Below are 21,895 nucleotides of genomic sequence, written 5' to 3' on the forward strand. Positions count from 1 at the left end.
TTATCTATGTATATATATATATATGTATATATATATATATATTCTGGCTCTGTTTGCATTTTACCCACGTGGCACAGCATCTGAAACTTCATTAATGAGGCCTATTTAAATATCCCAAGAGATTTTTTCTACATATCACTCGGTTTTGTTGTTTCACACAGATTTCAGGTAACAACATTTGGAATATATATATATACTGTATATAGCAGCAATCCCGTTGAAAAGGTCACGTGACGTGCTGCACTAGCTGTGACGTCAAACGCTCTTCTCCAACAGGGCGGTTCATTTAAACAGCGTCACGCGCTGCCCACCTGTTTGCTCCGCCACACCTGCACCCTCAGCTGCAATCAATCAATTACCGCAGTGAGTCTCGCCACCACCTCGCCTGTAGAGCAGCGGGCTACATGAGCTAAACAAAACCTGCAAACATGTTGACGTTGCTCCAGGACGGTGTTGTGGAGGAGTTAAAGGTGTTTACAGATGTTGTCGCGCGTGTTCAGACTCCGTTTGTCGGCTGTTTCAAACACGCACCTCATGGCGGAAGAGGAACTTCTGTCATATTCACCTCCATGTGACCGACTCTGCGGAAGTAACTTCTTCTCACAGCTTCACTTCACTGAGGTAATTATGTGCTGATTTTGCTCTGAATCTGTTGTCAGTTGTGTGTGTGCTCTCACAGTGAAGCTCATTTAGTTTGGTGGGTGTTTAACATTATAATGCTGTTGGTTATATGCTATAAGGAGCCTAATCATGGTTGAACTTTTACGTCATAGCAGGTAAACACAGGTGTAATTAATAACATTAATTATGGTCCCGCTCTGTTTAGGGCAGGGGTCAGCAACCTTTACTATCAAGAGACATTTTAGGTATAAAAAACAAACAAAAAATCTGTCTGGAGCCGCAAATCATTTGAGCATGTGATGAAGGTAACACAGTTTATAGTGTAAGTATATAGTATATAAGTCTAATGCAGTGAGGGCCAAAGAGCAAATGTACTACGGAGTATAAGGGACACATTGAGGGGAAAAAACATCTGAGATTTAGAGAATAAAGTCATAATATTACGAGAAAAAGTCGTAATATTACGAAAATAAAGTCATAACTTTACGAGAAAATAAAGAAATAACACGTAAAATTACTACTTTATAATATTATGACTTTATTCTCATAATACTACAACTTTTTTTCTCTTAAACTTATGATTTTATCCTCATATTAAGACTTTGTTCTCATAAACCTTTGACTTTATTATCATAATATTCCGTCTTTTTTTCTCGTAAACCTATGACTTTATTTTTGTAATATTACGACTTTATTCTCGAAATCTCAGATTTATTTTTTTTCCTCAATGTGGCCCTAATAACCCTACAATAATGCTAAATAAAAATGAAAATGTAAACAAAAAACAGTTATCCATTTCCGTTTTTACAAATCCACAGGGAGCCACTGGAGAGGAGCTAAACAGCCGCATGTGGCTCCGGAGCCGCAGGTTGCTGACCCCTGGTTTAGTGTGTCACAGTCATTCCAGCAAAGAAGAAACATGTTTCACTGTAAAGATATCAGTCCTGCTTTCAGAATTTTACACAAGTAAAGTACAGAAGTAGGCATCAAAGGCCCCCTCCCGAGTCTTATTAGGCTTTTATGTATATTAAAGGTCCCATATCATGCTCATTTTCAGGTTCATGTTTGTATTTTGTGTTTCTACTAGAACATGTTTACATGCTTTAATGTTCAAAAAAACCCTATATTTTCCTCATACTGTCTGCCTGAATATGCCTGGATTTACCCTCTGTCTGAAACACTCCGTTTTAGCACATTTCAACCGAATCAAAGACTATCCACCTTATTCTTGGCGGCGTTACTGAAAAAAAATATATGGGCGTAACTTCCGGTGAGGTAGCGTAAGCAGCAGTAAGCTAGTTAGTCCCATAGGCTAACCATAGTGGCTAACCGCCAAGGGTGATTCTTTTGAAACGTAGTTCGCCTTCAATATAGCAAATCCTGCTTTATTTTTTAACAGATATTTAGCTAACGTTAAATTTGCATTTTCTAAAATGTCCTTGCAGAGCTGGGGTACTTGTTGCTTCGGTCACGGCTGTACTAACAAGCGGCCAAATCTCACCTAAACAGTTGATATCCGTTTAAGTGTACCCGATATTTAGAATATTTTCCGACGGTGAACTGAACTGAAAGTGAAACGTATCTATACTGTTTTTATCATCTGAGCCTGCTGGCTTTGGAGAGAGCATAGATAAGTTCGACATTCAGTTCAGCTCCCCGTCGGAAAGGAGAAGGAAAGGGCTGTCTGATGGCAAGATAATGGGTGAAATCATCTGTATATAGGGTAGGCTACACTTAAACGGATAGCGATTTTCTTTTTTCTAAAAGTTTGTGGCACAACTTCATGTACTTCCAAGGTGAGGTCAAAACTCCAGCAACACTTGTAGTATAAAGAACAACTTTATTGTAAGCAGTTTTCGATGACCAATAATGTGGACAAACAAGGCAGAATAATAAAACAATCTTTTTTTAATAGTGTGTTTGGCCGAAGCATGCAAACTGATTGAACTGTCTTCGGATGCCAGACTGAAATCCATTCAATTTCAAACAGGCTGCACTGAAACTGTTGTTACTGTTTGGGTCAACCAATCTTTTTCCCAACTCAGAAACACGTGAAATCCAAGAATTGATCCGTCCATCCTGAGAAGTGTGAAGCAGTTGTTCCAAGAGGCCTCAAAGGAAAACAAATCAGACTTCAAGGATTGCGGAAAACAAGTAAAGCAGCAAGTCTCGCTTGGTCCACAGAAGCTTAAGGTACGAAAAACCTTTTTTTGGCTCTTAGTGTCTAAATGACCACTCCTGCATTAGAGGATATTGATTAATAATATGACCCTTAGAAAGTCCAGGTATCTAACAGGTTTATTTTACACAGTGATTTGCATAAGGAAGATGAAAAACAAAATGTGTTATGTTATGACAGACAAAACAAATAGATGTTGATGCCATCCTGGTCAACAGACCCCCAAATGGACGTAAATAGAGGTAAAATGTAAAAAAAACTCCCTATTATGCACATAATAAAATATTAAATCAGTCATCATCTCTGAAGCATGAATCTGAGCAAAAAAGAGCCACTTGAGGGCAGTGCAGACCCCATTTTTGACTAGAACCAAAACTGAAGATAAGAGAAGGCTACATTGATCTTTTTCCAATGACCCTTTTTAAATACTTTTGAAACGTAATTGCAAAACTTTAACCTTTTACCTTTAATACCAGTCTGCCAAGCAAAATAAGGCTGCATCACTACCACCTTCAGATAATGGTCAAATTTTTCAGTTTAGTATGTCTAAAAAAATTCATAGTTGATATGTAGAACAAATTAAAAAAATTCATAGTATAGTATGTAGAAAAAAGTAATTGTATAGTATGTCGAAAAAATAAAAGTATAGTATGTCGAAAAAAATTCATTGTATATTATGTTGAAAAAAAAGTAATAGAATAGTTTGTGGAAAAAATAAAAAGATCATAGTACAGTATGTCGAAAAATAACAAAAGTCATAGTATAGTATGTACATTTTTTTTTTAAAAATGATAGTATGGCATGGCGAAAAAACAAAAAATTCAAAAAATTCATAGTATAGTATCTCGAAAAAAGAAAAAGTCATAGTATAGTATGTCGAACAAAATAAAAATATTCATAGTATAGTATGTCGAAAAAATTAATAAATCATAATATAGTATGTCGAAAGAAAAAAGTCATATAGTATGTAAAAAAAAATTAAAGTCATAGTATAGTATGTCGAAAAAATATGTCATAGTATAATATGTAGAAAATAAAAGAAATCATAGTATAGTATGTCGAAAAAAAATCATTGTATAGTATGTTGAAAAAAAATTATAGAATAGTTTGTGGAAAAAATAAAAAGATCATAGTACAGTATGTCAAAAAAAAAGGCTTAGTATAATATGTCGAAAAAATAAAAAAAAGTCGTATTGCATGTCGAAAGAAAAGTCATATAGTATGTCAAAAAAAATTCATAGTATAGTATGTTGAAAAAAAGGGCTTAGTATAATATGTCGAAAAATTAAAAAAAAGTCATAGCATGTCGAGAAAGTCATGGTATAGTATGTCAGTCTCAGAAACATGTCAGTGGAAATGGCTTTTATCTATTGACATCAAAACTCAAATGAATGTTTTGCAAATTTTCCATTTTAGCTTTAATTGAAGATGTCTAAAACCTAGTTGTTGAAATAATAAAACAAAAATAAACAATACTTAAATCATACTTAAAGAAACAAAATGTCAAACAGGGTGCATGTGTTCATTATGTTTAATTTTCAAATAACTGATGGCAAAATGAGAATATTTACAAGAGAAAATATGTATGATCTGTACAAAGAAATATACATGCAAAGATAAAAAACATAAAAACAAATAGCAAACATGTAATTCATGAAACAAACATAACAAAAAAACACAAACAATGGAAAAAAAAAAAAAAACAATCCTAATTTGAGGTATCCAGTCCAAGTTTCCTTGTTTAATGGCCTGTGCACACCTTTTAAAATAAATAAAAGGTAACAGAGGACTGTGATCTCTGTTCCTGGTAGAATCAGTTTAAATGTGACACATCCTAACCCCAAATTGGATTAATGTGTAGTTAAGTGGTTATACCAAAGCTGTTGTGTATTTTAATTTCCAGGAAAGAAAACAAATCAAGAACCATTTAGTTGCCGTTTTATGGTAGTTTTTTTATATATATAAAGGGAATGGGAATTTATGGAAGCAATATTTTGGCAACAAATATCTGTACATAAAGTTAGAACACCATTTAGTAAATGATGTACAAAAATCTCCTATTCAACTCTTGAATAAAAATGAAACAGCAAAGCTCACTCTCTGTGAAGAATAAATCTCTTTGATCCCCTGCCTTTTTAAGAAAGGGCACGAGAGACTAAATAAACTAATCGTGTTCCTCCGACATAGTGTTTAACTAGTGTAAACAGTCATTCCACATGGTCATAGATTACCTAACTCAAGTGAAACATCGTAACAATAAAATGTTTTTTTATTAAGTACTATAAAGCTAGAGCAACTTTGGTGTACCAATACTACAGAGGTATACAGTACAAAAAGTGTTAAATAATTTTTGCTCAAAATGTAATGATTGTAGATTGTGACCTCTAACATGGCCTGGAAGTCATAATACTCAGAGATCAAATAAACACAAACTACCAGCAGTGCTTGCAGTACCAAGTACATGCTTTTCGCTAGATTTATTACAGATACAACAGATGTCTTCATAAATAGTTGCATAAAATGTTAAAGCCGCAACATTGCACATGATAATCAAACATAACATACAATGAGTGCATTTACAGTAATTTGTCTTCCTCAGCCTCCACATTCACTCCCATCTGATTGGCAATCACTGCTGCCACTGAAGCTCCGACAGTCTCATGTCCTGCCATCCAAAAGCAGGTGTCCACTGTGAATGTGAGGGGAAAGAAGGCAGAAGTCTATATACAAGGTAAGGCTTAAACATCTCATATCCGCGCAACACAAGTTTTGTTCTAGGAAAAGCAAACGATGGATGTCTATAGTTTCTTCTCAGATTGGACAGTGCAGCATTGTTATTCGCGACATGGTCATCATGGTTTCTTAGATTAGGTACATTATATAAGCGCAGCCATCAAAAAGCTCTGATCGGACGTATAAATGTCTCAATAAAGTCAAGTCCTCAGTCACTGTCTCCAGGTGTTTACAGAGTCCAAAGTAGCACAGCAACTTTCAACTGATGAGCATTTTCTACAAGTATTTATTTTTCTTCTTGGAAACGTAGAGACCGTACTTTTCCTTTTGTATACATTGTTTCTATAAGAAAGGGCTGCTTCTCAAATGTCTTTGAGTTACAGCTTTAGTGTAAAAGAGCAAAAACACACGTCCGTGTCCCTCGAGCAACAAGAGGGAGGGCAGTTTGCTCTCAGCGCCATCACTAGCTTTGTTGGCATCACTTTCTCCTGAAAGCTCTGCGTCTGTGCAGTGGTGTCAAGGCTCGATCAATTGGCTCTTCTGATCAGCTTTAACTCTTGCAAAGGAAAATAAATTACTTCATAATTGTTTGTTTTTTTGGGATTTTTTTTTTTTTTTTTACTTAACTACAAAATCTGTTTTGAGTTGAAACCAGCAAGCAGCAGTAGACAAGGGCATCCATTAATTTACGTGATTGGTGAGAACTCTGTTCTCTAGGGCTCTGATTGACCTCAATGGGTCTCAGTTTAATTGGTGAAAGGACTACAGGTAAATCAACATTCTGTGAAAGAGGATAAGATCAGCATTCATTATTTCTCCTTCCTTTTACATCTAGACCATCAAGATGCTCAATTCCAGAGGAACCTGCAGCCCCTACAGTACAGTAGGGATTGAGGGTTGGTTTGGACCGTATCCGTTCCTTTAATCTCGGGGCTGAAGGCGACTTTGGATGAAGCTCCTGACTCCTCCGATGGCCCGGGCGTCAGTCTGATGTTTCCTCCGGTCTATGAAGGAGATGATGCGGGAGGTGTCCAGGCAACACTCTGTTCTGGCCCGGCCGTCAGCCAGACTAGCCTGTAGCCACGGCTCCTGGAGGCAGAGTCCGGCTGGAGGCCTCCGGCCTGGGTCGGTCCTCAGGAGCAGGCAGATGAAGTCCCGGGCCGTCTGGCTGACGCCCTGGAAGTAATCCCTGGGAAAGCTGAAGTCTAGCCGGCAGATGTTCAGGCAAGTCTCCTCTGCGCTCTCATCGAGGAAGGGGGAGGCGCCGCTCAGCAGCACGTAGGTCACCACGCCCAGGCTCCACAGGTCAGAGGTCAGCGACACCGGCTCTCCAAGGACCAACTCTGGTGAGGCAAACTCGGGGCTGCCCAGCAGAGGGTGGACGTAGTGGGCACTGTTGAGCTGGACAGCATCACCAAAGTCTGTGAGTTTGACCGTTGGTTGGCCGCTGGAGCTGTGGGCCACCAGCAGGTTCTCAGGCTGGGAAAAGAGATTACAGCGTCACCATCAGTCATGTTTACTTGATTCTTATTTATTACTACAGTCCAACACTAACTTTTCCACATGTATTTGTTGTTGTAGGTGAAACATCATGCAAACACATTTCAGTGTTAAAAGGAAAAAGAGCAAGTTTCCATTTAAGGCTGGAAATAGACTACGTGAACTTTGACCTACATGATGACCAACTCAAGATCAGGTAAGTGCTATAGATGTTTTACAAAGGACAAATGTCTTGAAACATGACCTTTAGCTTCAGATCAGTAAAACACTCACAATTATTTCACACATTGTGTAGTATGTCATAAAAAAGTCATAGTATGACATTAAAATTGAAAAAAAGTCAAAGAAAGTTCATATTATAGCATGCCCAAAAAAGTCATAGATAGTATGTCGAAAAAAATTAATAGTATAGCATGTCAAAACAAATAAAGAATTCATAGTAAAAATGTTGAAAAAAAAAAAAGTCATAGATAGTATGTCGAAAAAAAATCATAGTAAAGCATGTCAAAACAAATAAAGGTCATAGTATAGTATGTCGGAAAAATTAATAAATCAAAGTCATCGTAAAGTATGTCGAAAAAATTAAAAGTCATAGAATATATGTCGGAAGAATTATAAAATCATTCTATAGAATGATGAAAAAATAAGTAATCGTTAAGTATGTTGACATTTTTTTTTAAAAATTCATAGTATAGCATGTCGAAAAAACTTAAAAAGTCATAGTATGTTGACATTTTTTTTTTAAAGTCAGTGTGTCGAAAATTTTTTAAAACTTATAGTATGTCAGAAAAATGAATAAATCTATAGTATGTCGAAAAAAATTAAGTCGTAGTATATAGTGTGTCAAAAAACAAACAACTCAAAAAAGTATAATATAATATGTCGAAAAAATAAAAAGTCATAGTAGTGTCGGAAGAATTAATAAATCATACTAGAATGATGAAAAAATAAGTAATAGTATATAGCATGTCTAAGGAAATAAAAGAAAATTAATAGTACAGTATGCTGAAAAAAAGGCATAGTACCGAAAGCACAAAAAAACAATAGTATAGTTCATAGAAAAAAGTCTCAAAAAGGTCCAGTATAGTATTTCGGTAAAAATCATAGTATAGTGTGCCGAAAAAAAGTCACAAAAAAGTCATAGTATTTTGGAAAAATTCCAAAAGTCACAGTATACGGTACTTACACTCTGTACACTGTTCAGCAATATAGTATGTGCTCCTGTGCTGCTATATGAAATATTAAGCACAGTAATAAAAATATTAAAGTGAAACTACTTACTTTCACGTCCAAATGCACTATCCTGCAGTTATGCAGGTACTGTAAAGCTTCTAAAACGTCCCTTAGGTAGCAGGCCACTTTCTCCTCCGTCAGATTCCCCCAGCTAACAATGTAGTCCAGCAGACGACCTTGGTCAGCCCTGAAACACACAGACGGAAGATGTGCAAGGTTTATCACATGGAGTTTAATTCCAAAACTCCATATCATTTTTATGTCATTTTTGTTTTGTATCTGTACTCACATCTCCAGGACAAGGGCGTAGCTGCTGGGGGTTTCGTACGTGTCGATCAGGCTGACTATGTGGGGGTGTTGGAGCCTCTGGAGCAGATTGAGTTCCTGAGTCACCCGATCCCTCCTCATCAGCTTCTTGTTCACCTGTTTGACCGCCACCAGACGTTTGGTGCCCCGCTGGTCACAACGCTTGACAACAGAGAAACGACCCCTGGTGAGAAGAGAGAGGATGGACATTCAGCGGTCAGTCAGTTTACTTCAGGTTACTCCCCATAAACAACCTGTGTAGTATGTTTTAGGCATTTAACAGGTCAAATAAATTCATATCGGAAAGAAAACCCTGAATGTCAAATGTTCAATTAAATGGTGAGTCTATTACCTGCCCAGTTCAACCACCTCAGTGTAGTGAGACTCAAAGTTGTCCTTCCAGCTCACTCTGATCCCATCAGTGGACACCGCTGAGACACACAAGAGACAATAAATTCATGTCCACACTTGGCACCAGCATTGTCAACTGAGCTCTGTGGAGGGATCAATACTGTATTCTTTGTTTGTTCTTACCTAACACTCTGAGGCTAGCTGATGACGTTACGCTGCCCAGCTCGTTCGTGGCAACACAAGTGTAAACACCATCATCCTCAGAGGCTACGCCGATTATCCGCAGTGTTGCTTCACCCGTATCACTGAAATCATTTTAATTTACATTTGATTTCAACTTCTTCACTATTGAGTGTCGATTTTCTGACGGAGCTTTAGCAACATTTCTTACCTGTAGGCGCTGCTGAAGTGTCCATTGTTGGTGAGGTTGCTCTGGTTGGGTCCCTTCCAGGTGACAGCGGCCCGGGGTCGACCACAGACCTTACACCTGAGGGTGACGCTCTCTCCGTTGTCACACGTCACATCACTCAGAGGTATAAGGAACTCTGGGGGAACTGAAAGAGATTTAAATAAAAAAAGAAGTCAAATGCTGAGATGATCTTCAAAATTCAACTGTTAAAGGCCCCGATCAGACAGAGCACATTTTAGCCTGGGGTGGCTTTTTGTAATTGTAATTACAATTCCACAAAGTAACACTTACCATCATAGATGTAGTTTGGATTTAGAAGCTGAAAAGCAACAACAAAGCATGTCAGTGTGAGAAATGTACTGTGACTTAATAACAGCACTAGAGTCTCCTCAGATGTACTGATAAACTCACCTTTACAGAAACTTTATTGGCCAGGCCTTCTCTGGACTTCCTGTAACCGTTTTCCAGCTTGGTGTCTTTCTTTGCCTCCTTCTCCTTCTTCTCAGACTTTTTGCGAATGCGCAGGGTCGTGTGCCAGGATGAAGACTTCCTACTGGGACAAAAAAATGGATCGAGTCAAATCAACTGTTTAAATGAGCAAGTAGGTGACAGCGTGGGTTTTAGATCGATGCCTTGATAAGACTGCCAACACTTATAAAACACTGACTTGCATCATATTGTTTGCCTTATTTTAAAAAACAGTTCAGACCATACCACATTTTTACCTAATAATTCCAAACAACCCATCTGAACAGAACGGTAAAAATAACGTATCCTTATATCATTTTTCAGAGTTCTTACTTCATGGATCCTTCGGGGCAATCGGGGACGATGGCAGAGGTGTGTCCCAGCACAAATCCGGGGATCCAGCCCTCGGCGGCGGGGCCCTGCTCTGTAGCCGCCCTGAACACCAGAAACATGTTTTGCTGGTTGCTGGCCAAGATCTGGACCACCTCGCCCTGACTGACGCTGATCTCATCCTCCTTCACGGCCATGTAGTCCTGGGTCACCAACATGGTGGATACGCTACTGCTGCTGCTACTTTCACTCTGCACCACAGGGACGAAACACCAACATGTGGACAGTTACAAACTTGTAATAAAATGGTAAATATTAAATTACGATTTCACGTTGGCCAGAATTCATCTTTTCTATTCAAGTTGACTCATTCAGACTGAACTGAAGGTGCCACTAAAAAAAATCTAAACCTAACACTTTTGGTAAAGAGAAGTGAAAGAACAGCAGAGGACAAATATTGGAAACAGAGGTTTGATTAGTGTCCACTTGATGAAGTCTTCGGAAAGCATTAGAGTGAAGTGCAAGAAAGTCTAAAAACAGCGATTCATTATTTTCTTCTCGGGAAACAACAAAGAACTGAGTGAAGAAAGGCAGGAATAAGATGAAGATTTCCATTTCAGTCGTCTTTGCTCTGCAGCGCCAGGCAAAGACGAGAGGAGGAGCGTTAGGTTGAATGAGAGGATCTCTGTTGAGTACGTTTGTAGGTAAACCACAAACGTCGGAGGTTAGTTGCAGGAAAAGTACATTTCAGTGACACACCATGAAGACAGCAGGAGGTGAAGGACGGCCAAGAGGAAGTCAGGTGTTAGTATAAGCTTTGTTAGAGTTAAGAAATCGAGAGACAGCCTCGAAGGGGAATCACTGAAGAGCTGATTGAGGTCCACTAGAGAAAACCTGTCGACAGTTGCTAGAGATTGTCTTCAGAGAAAAACTAGAGAGGATGATGTTGAAGAGCAGTGAAGGTTGTCAGAGATGCGTAGTAGGGGACAGATTAGTAGCACTGGCTGCAGCAGGACAGGAGACAAACAGGACAGGACAGACCAGGCCTCCCTCTGCCTGGGTGTTAGTCGGTGCAGCACTGAGCAGCAGGTAGTAGTCTTACCCCGTTGCTTTGGGTGGACTGGATGGACTGCTCACTGGCCGATGAGCACGTACTCATGCGGTCGGCTTCCTTGCTGTGCGTGGAGTGTCTGTGGGTTTGGCTCCCAGATCCAGAGCCGGTCTGGATCTGGTTCGAGTTCTGACGGACCGGAGTCTCTCCCGCCTCCGCCGGGAAGGTGAACGAGCCAGGCCGGCTGGCCGGAGAGCCCGGCATGGAGCTCCAGAATCCAGATCCCGACTTCTGGCCCGGGCTGGGCGGGGGAGGAGGGAGGACGTCCTTGCCGAAGGCAGGAGTGGCCAGGGGGGGCGCCATAGGGGACACGGCTCCTGGCCGCGGTTTGGAAGTGGGTGTAGAGGGCAGAGGCCCAACTGTGGCGCGGGGAATAGGGGCTACGGCACTGGCAGGAGTGGGGGTCTGTGATTGGTCCTCTGGGGTCTGGATGGGGCGCTTGCCCTGCGGGCTACCCCCTGGAGGGAGTAGGGGAGGGGGGACAGGACAAGGGGACGAACCTGGATCATAAGTGAGCAAAACTCACACCTCAGTCAAATCGTTCATTTCGTCATACAATAAAAATGTTACAAATACAGACGTTTCCTACCTGACATCTTGTTTGGGCCGTCGGGGTCGGCCCCGGGGTGGTGACGTAAGGGCTGGGGCAGGCGGGAGGGCTGGGGGATCCTGGAGGGTCGACGAGAACCACCCTGGGGCCCTAAAGGGACGGCGCTACCCTGGGGGCTTCCACCTCCGACTCCAGCGGCCGCACTACTTCCTCCACTCGGAGCTCCCGTGCTGGGCACACATGACCCACCACTCGCCCCTACATGGTTCCTCTGATACTCTATTGGTGAGGTCAGAGCTGTGATGAGGTATGAAGGAAACAAGGGGGGCCATATAGCACAAACACTTCCTTCTACAAAACTTGTCCTTAGAGTGTGAGTGTGTGCGTGTGTATGTGTCAGCCTACCATTGAGGAAGTTGCGTTGGCTCTCGAGTATCTGGCTGATCTGGAGGGTCCAGACCTCACGCACCCCTGGGTGGGAGGAGTGAAGCACAAAGGACTCCAGGGTGCCGTTGGACGACCGAGACGTGAGGATGAACTTACAGGGATCGCTTTCCATATTCTCCTCTATACCCAAACAGCTTACCTAGAAAGAAAGGGAGATGTATCGTTGTATATATCCCAATCAGATGAAGTCAATAATGAGCTTTAATTCTAATGGTAATAATAATAAATATTAGGGCTGTCACTCAATTAAAATATTTAATCGCGATGAATCGCAAATCAATCACACATTTTTTATCTGTTCATAGTGTACCTTAAATGGAGATTTGTCAAGTATTTAATACTCTTATCAACATTGGAGTGGGCAAATATGCTGCTTTATGCAAATGTATGTATAGATTTACTTGACTATGTCTTGACCCAAACTGCATGTGATTATCATAAAGTGGGTATGTCTGTAAAGGTGAGACTCGTAGGTACCCATAGAACCCAGTTTTCATTCACATATCTGGAGGTCAGAGGTCAAGGGACCCCTTTGAAAATGGCCATGCCAGTTTTTCCTCACCATAATTTAGCGTAGTTTTGAGCATTATTTAATTTTCTGCGACAAGCTAGTATGACATGGTTGGTACCAATGGATTCCTTAGGTTTTTTAGTTTCATATGATGCCAATATCGTCACTCTAGTTTTAGAGTCCGCTACAACCTCCGCAAGATCGTCAACTTTGACAGCCCCAATAAATATATATATATTTTTTTTATCATTTCTTGAACTTGCATTTTCCTTTGTAAGTACACTCTCTTTCCTCAATTGACTTATTCTTCCATATATACATTTTACATATAAAAGTGGACTGGCTACAAAAAAGTGTGATAAATCAGATGGCTTCTTCAAAATAAAAGCTCCCAGAAACAACAATGGAGATTATATCCATGTTGCATAACATGACAATCTTTTTCTCAAAAAGAAAATGTGTCTTACTTTGAAGTTACCCAACCAAACAAGTTTATAAAACTTTGAGCAGTATATCTATATATATAGTTATTCCACCAGAGGGAGCTACAAGCCCTTAAACTGACAGGCTTTGCACATCCTGTATCCTTAATTCCACTGGCCTTCACTGATAACGTAGTAGCGCACATCCATGCCCCTCATATCCAGTATGTCTGTTACCTTGATGCTGTTCTTGTAGAGGAAGCCTGGCAAGGAGAAACCTTTCTTCTTATCGAGGGGCTCGCTAAAGATGAGCACCTGCTCAAAGAGGAAGACTCTCCTCTCCTTCATCCGCCCGACCACACAGTCCTCTGGGTCGGACACCATGAACGTGTCCTGCAGCAAGAGGCGGCCCTGAGCCACGATCTTCCCCTGGAGAGGGAGATGGACAAGATGAGATTGGGAAGATCAAGTACAGGAAGGAAGAGAGACAGTTGAAGAAAATTGAAATGAACGTTTTTGTTAATAAGGCTAACATGCTGTGACGAATGTGTTGTTGACAAGTGTAGCATTGCTTTCATTCATAATTAAATGGGATTTCTTACATCGAATCCCTGAAGCCTGCCGACATTCATCATGTCATTACACCTTTTTGGCACGATGCACATGACCTCCACTGCTTTCTGTAAGAGTCACAAGGGACCAAAAGGTTGATGGGAGAACATGCAGGACATATATGGCTTGATTTTAAGTGATTCAAAAGTCTCAGTATCTCATTATCTTACCTCTAGCTCCATAGACTCCAGCCCAGCCTTTTTAGAGTGTTTCAGGAAATCCTAAAACAGAAAAAAAAAACTTTTTGTAAGAAAATATAATCAACAATTTACCATTTTAAATATCAGTTTAAATTCTTAGTAACAAAGATGTACATTTATAGACAGCGGATGACCGTGACACACTGTAATAGCCCAGGCTTTTATTTGTTTCAATCACTGAACTCTTATATATTTGGGACAGGCGTCTATATGGGATTTCTTTTGCACAAAACTCTTGCTCAGCAAAGATGGGAAATACTATCAAATTGTTTATTTAAACCAGTATGAAAATGTTGATATTCCCCACAGCCGAATCTTTGTCCTCTGTCATTATGCCTTTGCATTTCCTGCATTATGTTACCCACTTGCTAGCTTGCTAAATTGTTAACCTCTTTGGCTTCTAGACGCCGACAGTAACGTTAATATTGCCGTTGCTTAGCAGCAATGTTCTCACGACTTGACCCTTTGAACGCCAAGCATATCGTGTACACGACTTCCCGTGTTGTAAACACAAGCTTGCAGGTTTAATTTGAAGGCACCAATCGTTTTCTGTAAAATTATCGGAGCTAATGATGTGTAGCGCGTCCATATTGACAAAAGTTACCTGGTGAGTAAAAGGGGACTCGGTGTCTAATTGAAGTTTTACGGTATAGGGATGCCAGTTAACTAGATAAAGGGGAATAAAGAATCAGCAGCTGAAGCTCTGGCGCCCTCTGCTGTATTGTAACAGACCAACCTTGAGCAGCAGCTGGTACTTCATGATCCTCTGGACCGGCTTGATGAGCAGGTCTGTGATCTGCAGCCGATGTCCCAGCCGCTGCTTCATGTCCTACAGAGCCAAAAGGTCAGAGGTTAGATGAGAGGCTGATGGCTGCATGCAGGTTTGCAGCATCTGATGTGTCTCAGAGGGTCAAATCTTTAAAAATGATGGGCTCATACCTCGAAGTAGGTGTCGATGTACTCTGAGACGATGTGCTCCGACTTGGGCTTGTTTTGACAGTACACTACATACATGTTTAGTCTGCGTTCCTGGATACAGAAAGCACACACACTATTACAACACGGTCGAATGTATACGAGCCTAAAGCAGGAGTTGGAATTTCACTTGTGGACGAACCTGCTTGAGAAAGAGCGGTCCCAGTCTGTCAGGGTCCTCCAGACATTTCTCCAACTCCCCGAGATAGAAACTAAACAAGACAAAACAGGAGAGCAGGAGGTAAGCTACTGTACTAGTGAGTCAGAACACACACTCCCCGTATGTGTGCGTCACGTACTCTCTGTGCCAGTCGTAGATCTGGTGGATGTTGCCAAACACGATTTTGTCTTTTCCCTTCATATCATCGGGGACACCTTCCTCCTTCATCCGGCTCATGTAGCCCTAATGATGGAGACAAACAAACAAACGCATATTTACAACAGCAAGTCTGTAAAGTTCAGCAAATTAATTCTAATACATTCAGTGACATTTTAAAATGCTACTCATAACAACCCTCCCGATTTCCCCGGGAGATTCACACTTTTCATTGCACTCTCCCGGTTTCCTCCCGGGGTCACAATTCTACCATTTTTCTCTCAATTTTCACACCTTTTTTTCCATTTTACTGTACGGCGTGTATAAGCCCTACTATTTCCACTCGGACGACAATAGAGCTACACCAAAATGTCGTTTCCCGGCAAAAGAGAGCTGCTCGTGACCATAGATATATATCACACACACAACAACGACACAACGCGGTTTGAGCCGTGCTCGAAGCACATCACAGCGCGCAGCGCCCAAAGAAGGGCTTTGCTCGACGCAGCGAAAAGCCGTCGTGGCACAGCGAAAGCCATTGGAAATAATATGTTTCAGGGCGCAGAGGTGCCGTTGTTGCGTTGTGTCCGAAAGACCTTCAGTGAGAGACGGAGAGCGAAATGGTGAGTACTAAGAGAAAGAAATACTCAAGCAGGGGCAAAAAATAATAAGAACTGATGAATATTAATTTATGCTAGAGATTCACACGACAACTTTACGCCAGAGGGGCAAATTATTCAGTTTTCTTTCATGAGAATTAAAGGTAAATTAAAAGTTTCACATTAAAAAATGCAGTTGCAATGTACATATGTACTCAATTTTTTCTAATTTATGCATGAAAAGTATAAAGTAAAACATTTTTCCTTGTATGCTACTAGTGATGGAGTCCCATTTCTTCCCTTATAAGAACAAAAATGTGTTGCTATTTAACCATCCGACTATATTTTAGAATAAAAAATAACACAAATATCTGTACTAATTATCTTTAAGCCAACCAGAATCTACATCAGTCAAAAGAAAAAAAGTTATAATTACATCATCTCTTATTTCGACTGCACACTGTCAATCTTTACTAATACGCCAGTAGTTTAAGTGTAAAAGACAGACAATCCTCCTGCTGGGGATTGAGGCAGCATTCTGCCCCACTGGTAACTTTGGTCAACTATTTTCATTATAAAAATAAGGAACATTTCCAACACTTTTGTGTTACACTGTATGTACCAACACTGAACAAACACTTTCCCAAAAAGCAGGTCAATCACAATAGGTTATAAAAAAGCATCTATAATGCTATGAAATGGAAAATACTAAATAATTTGAATAATAAAAAATAAAACTTGTGCATTAGGAGGCGTGTTTTAATTAATTCCACATTGGCTGTATGCCAATCTAAATGCCAATTACTTTTCTAATTGTTTTATCCTGTTCTTGTTTTCAGCAGCCGATAAAGCATCAACTCACCTCCACCACCAGGCCGAGGTCTCTGACATAATCTCTCTCCGTCTCCACCAACTCCAGCAGGATGTAACTACAGCAAAAGAAAACAAAACATTTGACAACAAAATTCAAGAGGATGAGCAATAACACCTCAGTGTATGAGTTTGTGATATAGATTAGATGAGGGAAGCGGACGTACTGTCTTTTCTTGAGGACGCTGTTCCGGCGCTCGTCCATCTCTTCGATGGGGGAGGAGGAGGAGAGGAGGGAGTTGTCGGAGGGGTTGAAGGAGGGAGAGCTGCTGTCTCCTTGTTCTACCGACAGAGAGCTGGGTCTGTCCTCCAAAGCCTGCACCACAGAGAAAACACAAGATGAATTGAAGTGTGTGAAACAGAGCGGCACATTACAAATGAAATTAATCAAACTGACTCATGTAAAGTGGCGTTATGTATGTTATATTCAGCATCTTCAGGTAGTCAGCTGAAGCAATAATCCACATGCCGGCAGGTTTCCTTCATACCTAAGAGTTCTTAAACATTTGTCAATCCCAGTGAGAATGCTGTTATGAAATGTTTAAACCTGAGGTAAGCAGGGTTTTTTTTGGCATTATTGGGCAAAAATTCCACAATAACCTTTCAGCATATTGTAACTGCGAGCGCTTCATACCGTAACCTGTACGAGTACTAGTCATTCATTTCAAACATCATCCCGACTGTGATCCTAATGCCATTATATAGCGGCAATTCTATGAGGCCTGTAACGCCCTTTGAGATGACATACTGGCAAATGCCGCTTTGTTTCATGTACGTATCGTAACAACAGCTTGCACATCCGCTGTCCTCGGTCTTCCGGTTTCCCTTTTTGAATGACGAATACAGACGGACTGCTGGTGTTGAGTTATTTCCTCTCACACAGGCACAGAACATATGTGCTAACTGGCCGTCGGCTGTAGTCTTTGCTGCGTGTTTAAATGCAACTTTGTCGGTCAAGACCGACTTTGATGTCGGCCTTTTAAGGTGTTCTTGTTTTCCTCTATTATCCTACCATCTTGCTTTTGACCAGCTCTTCGATGGCGCTCACCAACTCAGCGGCACTGGGCGTCTCTGAACTGGACGGACGGACCGACAAACGAGAAGAGCTCTGGGTGAAAATAGAGAGATGAGAGTACGAGAGGGGGGGGGGGAAAGAGCATTAGAGCCTGATAAGACATACGATCTAACAACTATTCCTGCTAACTCCAAATCTCTCTGTGCTGGCTGGTGCCAATACAACTATTCCTACAGAGAAAATAGTGACGTTCAAAGCCGCCAAACTAATACTTTATAATTGATACTCGTCATTTAAAGACATCTATTAATTTAAAAACTTGTAAGTTGGACAAAATGGAAAGCAAAAGATATAAATTCATATTATCTTATGGTTAAAGTTCATGCTTAAGTTCTAGTTAAAAGGCACAATGTGTAGGATTTTCCAGTTGCGGTTTGTAAACACAACATTCAAAGTGTGCTCCGGCTCAACGAGGACTCGGGTGCTCGCCAGCGGGCGAAAGCCAACCCCCAGATTCACTCTCGTTTTGGAACGAGCTTTGTTCCGCTTGCCGTTTTGCCTCGCTGTATATTTGCGAGGGTTTATTCGGCGCTGCTTTGGACATTTTCGTAGTTTCCGCTTGGATGCGTTCTTACGAACTGGCACCTAGTTCACTACATTTTTTATAGAGGTTGAAGCACAGAAACGTCCCCAAACAAGCGAAATAAGAAAATCCAGGCAGATACAGATGTAACTACAAACCTCTAGTGGGTCATAAGTGAGGATTGAGAGGGATTATTTGGTAACACTTTATAATAACCATCATTTATAAATGGTAAATTGAGACTTAATTAAAATTTAGTTCAAAGTTATTTCACTGTTAACAAACTATGAAGTTATAATTTATAATGTTTATTAATCTTTAGTAATTTATGTTATTTTTTAACAGTTTATTGTTGCACATATTGTCAACATTTGATATACTATATGTATACGTATTTGTCAATGATTACAAAATGATTTGTAAACCTTAAAGAAATTTGTAAAACATATGTAAACATTAGATAGATATTTGTAACCCTTTGTTAAAGGTTAATAATTGTTTTGTAAACGTCTATAAACATTATCTGATGGCTATTATAAAGTTGGTGATTATAATACATTGTTAAATGGTTAATAAATTCATCGTAAATCATTTATAAACATTATTTAGATAGATAGTTAATGCTCTGTCAATGGTTAATAATTTGTTTCTGGTCCATCTATCTATGTAATGTTTATAGATGTTTTACAAACAATTTCTTAAAGGTTTACAAATCATTTGGTAATCATTAACGAATACTTAATATAATATATAAAATTTAAAAATGTGTATAACATTAAACTGATATTAAATATTTTACTAATGTAATCAGAATGTAATTGTTATCGTCTCTTATCAGTGATACAATATATAAATGTATATACTTTTTCATTTCATATTACAAAAACTAATGATAAAATAACAAATGATTGCATTACTATCAATTTACCATTTATAAATGGTTATTATAAAGTGTTTCCGATATTTTTGTATGAGTCTATACATTTTATTTTTGAGGAAAATCTCACTCATTGTGCCTTGTAGATTAATTTCACGATCAGTTTTTGTTTAGCTTACTTCTTTATTAGTTTTATTATGAGTGAATATTTGTATTTTTTTGTTATTTTGAGTGAGCGATGACTCGGTGAAAATGTTTGTTAAATGTTCAATGCTGTAGTCTGAGGAGGAGAAATCCAACAAGATGCTTCCAACAAGATGTTTCCACAAGTGAAACCCCGATGCTTGGGGGTTTTATATCTGAAGGTTCAAAGAAAGTGAAAAGGAAAATGAAATAATAAAAAAAAAAAAAAAACTGTCAAAAGAAAAGGTAAAAACATGAGGCTGAAATCGGAGGTGACTAAATTAAGATATGGGGAAAAAAAGTGAAATGTCAGAAAAATAGTGACGGGGGAAAAGGTCGGGGGGGGGAAAAAAAAGGTGATGGATGTCTCTGAATGGAGGATGTTTCCGTTGCTTTCTGGGGTGGTGATGAAACAGCCTTTTGAAATAAAGAAAGGATGCTAACAGAGCGAGAAATGAAAGAGGTATATGCATGTATGTATATATATATATAGTTCAGGAGACTCTCACCCTTGCTGTGCTGTGCTTCAAGACTTTCCCCAATTAGGTTTTCTGGGTGAGGCTGTGTGCCCTTCTGGCCTCGCCAGCGTTTAGAGATGCCAATTACTCGCATGGGTAATGAGGTTAACGCACAGAGGGTAAAAGGGAGATGAGGACGAGCGGGCGGGGGGCGGGTGAGGGAGGGGGTGGTGAGGGGATTGGAGGATGATGGGAACAGGAGGGGCTTTTCAATTTTCACCTCAGTGTGGGGTTTAGTTAGATTATCATCCAGCTGACGGGGACTTTGTATTTATACTGACATCTATTTTCTTTCAAGCCACCAACCTTTTCCCAACCTATGAGTGATAAACATGCAGAAAAAAAAGCTGCATTCTTGTGTTGCCGTAACAAAGCTCAAGCAGGCATTACAAAAATTCAAAATGTCCTCGAAATTTATAGACGCAAATTAGGCATTACAGCCTTCTGATCGGTACTGAAACGGACAAAACAAAACCTCCACGTTGCCATCCGTTTAGAGTTAAGAGCTACACGCATCTTCTCTTTATCTACATTTTCCCCCCACAATGCCCTTTTTGCTCATCTGCCAGGCGACTCTACAGTGGCGTGTTGTAGAAAGTAACAGGGCAGAAAGTCGACATGAGTGAAACTACGAAAAAAGATGCACTAAAAAGAAGTTCAGGAATGTTTAAGAGTTCAGAAAAATACAAAAAGTTAGGAAGAGTGACTTTTAGTAAGGGGACAGAGAAAGGTGTATTTTTTAAAAAGAAGAAAAGTCTCTCTCCTTTTTCAATCTAGAAACCGTTGTTGTAGAAACCAAAATAAATTAGCAAGTAGCATTTTAAAGCTGAAGAGCGAGGAGGGAAAAAAAAAAGAGAGAATTAAAGAATTGACCGAGGGGAAGATACGGGGGCTTGGGGGGGACGAGCGGGGGCATTTCAGATGGAGAGGTATGGAAACTGAGACAAAGCAAAGACAGGACATAAATCAAGGTAATGCTACAGCGTGGCGAACAGCAAACGATACAACCAGGAAACAAAACAAAAGAGAAACAGAAATTAGTGTCAGAGGAGCCTCCGCTTTAGTCGAAGAGGAGACTTGGAGTGCCTGAAACTTGTCATTTGCTTTCTGCTTCAGAAGAAACGGGAGAATATGATGCAACATGCCAAGATAAAAATGTTATGCATAACAGAAAAACTAAGGAGGCACTTCAAAACTGTGTCAGGAAATGCCCTTTGTTTTGGGGAGGGGGAAGTGGGAGACTGAAATGAGCGAAAATGTAACCTACAAGAACTAAAAAATCATAACAGCAATGAGAAGAAAGAGAACCTGAATAACAAGTGTTTCATTTCTCTTTAAAGATGATCGGAGATGGTGCTTCAATTAGCTTCAGTTTGTTACCCTGTTGCTATGGCTCCAAAAACACTGACGATGTATGATCTAAAGGAAATGAACCCCTTGTGGTACGTGTCCACAGGGACGTTCTGGGACACAAAGGGATCGCCTCGCTTCCCAGCACTGGACGCTTGATGGGCTTGCCACTAGACACTAGGCACCCGATTGGACGAACGCGTTCCCTCGTGGGATGCTGCTGCTCCCAGCTTTCAAACCAGAACCGACATGGCGGCTCGTTTGGAAACTCTTTTCTCTTACATTACAACGGTTAGTTTAAAAGTTTCTCGGGAGTCTACAGAGGCGGCGAGTCGCGCCGGACGCCCCTGATTTGCATAAAGTAGCCTAGACCTCAACTTTCTGCAAATGAGGAGCGGCCAACATGACGCCCGTCTTTTGACTCGCGCCGCCACGCTACCAGAATGCATTGCACGGCTGCTTACATAGACAATGAATGGGAAGTGAGGAAAGGAACGGATCCTGTGGACACGTACCATTACTGTATACTTCAATCTTCGACCAAATGTGATTTAGTCACTAATTTGATTACAAGTCCTACTCGTTAGGACTGAAAGTTGTCTCCCCTGTTGACGTGTTCTTGTACA

General features: G+C 40.2%; 1 protein-coding gene and 2 long non-coding RNA genes across 15 annotated transcripts in view; 2 read left to right on the plus strand and 1 right to left on the minus strand.

Annotated features, from left to right (window-relative positions):
- The first annotated feature begins 281 nt into the window (after nt 1-281).
- Nucleotides 282-6,505, plus strand: LOC119503992. Its single transcript, XR_005210454.1, has 4 exons — nt 282-621; nt 2,667-2,814; nt 5,400-5,531; nt 6,369-6,505. It is a non-coding gene; the product is annotated as an uncharacterized LOC119503992 (long non-coding RNA).
- Nucleotides 4,314-21,895, minus strand: part of LOC119503957 (triple functional domain protein) — a 108,182-nt gene continuing 90,600 nt past the window's right edge. For 5 of the 11 annotated variants that reach the window (XM_037796019.1, XM_037796015.1, XM_037796022.1 and 2 more), the window contains 22 exons: nt 17,756-17,851; nt 16,911-17,059; nt 16,736-16,802; nt 15,258-15,361; nt 15,101-15,170; nt 14,923-15,012; nt 14,720-14,812; nt 13,954-14,004; nt 13,774-13,851; nt 13,409-13,600; nt 12,197-12,377; nt 11,831-12,088; nt 11,233-11,741; nt 10,134-10,381; nt 9,744-9,885; nt 9,624-9,651; nt 9,315-9,477; nt 9,107-9,228; nt 8,925-9,003; nt 8,556-8,756; nt 8,315-8,453; nt 4,314-7,012 (listed from right to left, as the gene is read on the minus strand). In XM_037796019.1, coding sequence (XP_037651947.1) covers nt 6,455-7,012; nt 8,315-8,453; nt 8,556-8,756; nt 8,925-9,003; nt 9,107-9,228; nt 9,315-9,477; nt 9,624-9,651; nt 9,744-9,885; nt 10,134-10,381; nt 11,233-11,741; nt 11,831-12,088; nt 12,197-12,377; nt 13,409-13,600; nt 13,774-13,851; nt 13,954-14,004; nt 14,720-14,812; nt 14,923-15,012; nt 15,101-15,170; nt 15,258-15,361; nt 16,736-16,802; nt 16,911-17,059; nt 17,756-17,851 — 3,618 coding nt within the window. In that variant the 3' untranslated portion in view covers nt 4,314-6,454. Of the gene's footprint in view, nt 7,013-8,314; nt 8,454-8,555; nt 8,757-8,924; nt 9,004-9,106; nt 9,229-9,314; nt 9,478-9,623; nt 9,652-9,743; nt 9,886-10,133; nt 10,382-11,232; nt 11,742-11,830; nt 12,089-12,196; nt 12,378-13,408; nt 13,601-13,773; nt 13,852-13,953; nt 14,005-14,719; nt 14,813-14,922; nt 15,013-15,100; nt 15,171-15,257; nt 15,362-16,735; nt 16,803-16,910; nt 17,060-17,755; nt 17,852-20,293; nt 20,897-21,895 lie in introns of those variants that run through there. The other 6 variants (XM_037796026.1, XM_037796016.1, XM_037796018.1 and 3 more) reach the window with 5 other exon arrangements.
- LOC119503993 lies at nt 6,818-10,265 on the plus strand. 3 transcript variants are annotated; one of them, XR_005210456.1, is made up of 6 exons: nt 6,818-6,956; nt 7,115-7,229; nt 8,564-8,788; nt 9,321-9,456; nt 9,839-9,933; nt 10,125-10,265. It is a non-coding gene; the product is annotated as an uncharacterized LOC119503993 (long non-coding RNA). The 3 variants fall into 3 exon arrangements; XR_005210457.1 differs by having other exon boundaries at nt 8,564-8,759; nt 9,801-9,933; XR_005210455.1 differs by having other exon boundaries at nt 8,564-8,759.

This window comes from Sebastes umbrosus, chromosome 15 (genome assembly GCF_015220745.1).
Source record: "Sebastes umbrosus isolate fSebUmb1 chromosome 15, fSebUmb1.pri, whole genome shotgun sequence".
In the NCBI taxonomy this organism is placed as follows: domain Eukaryota; kingdom Metazoa; phylum Chordata; class Actinopteri; order Perciformes; family Sebastidae; genus Sebastes; species Sebastes umbrosus.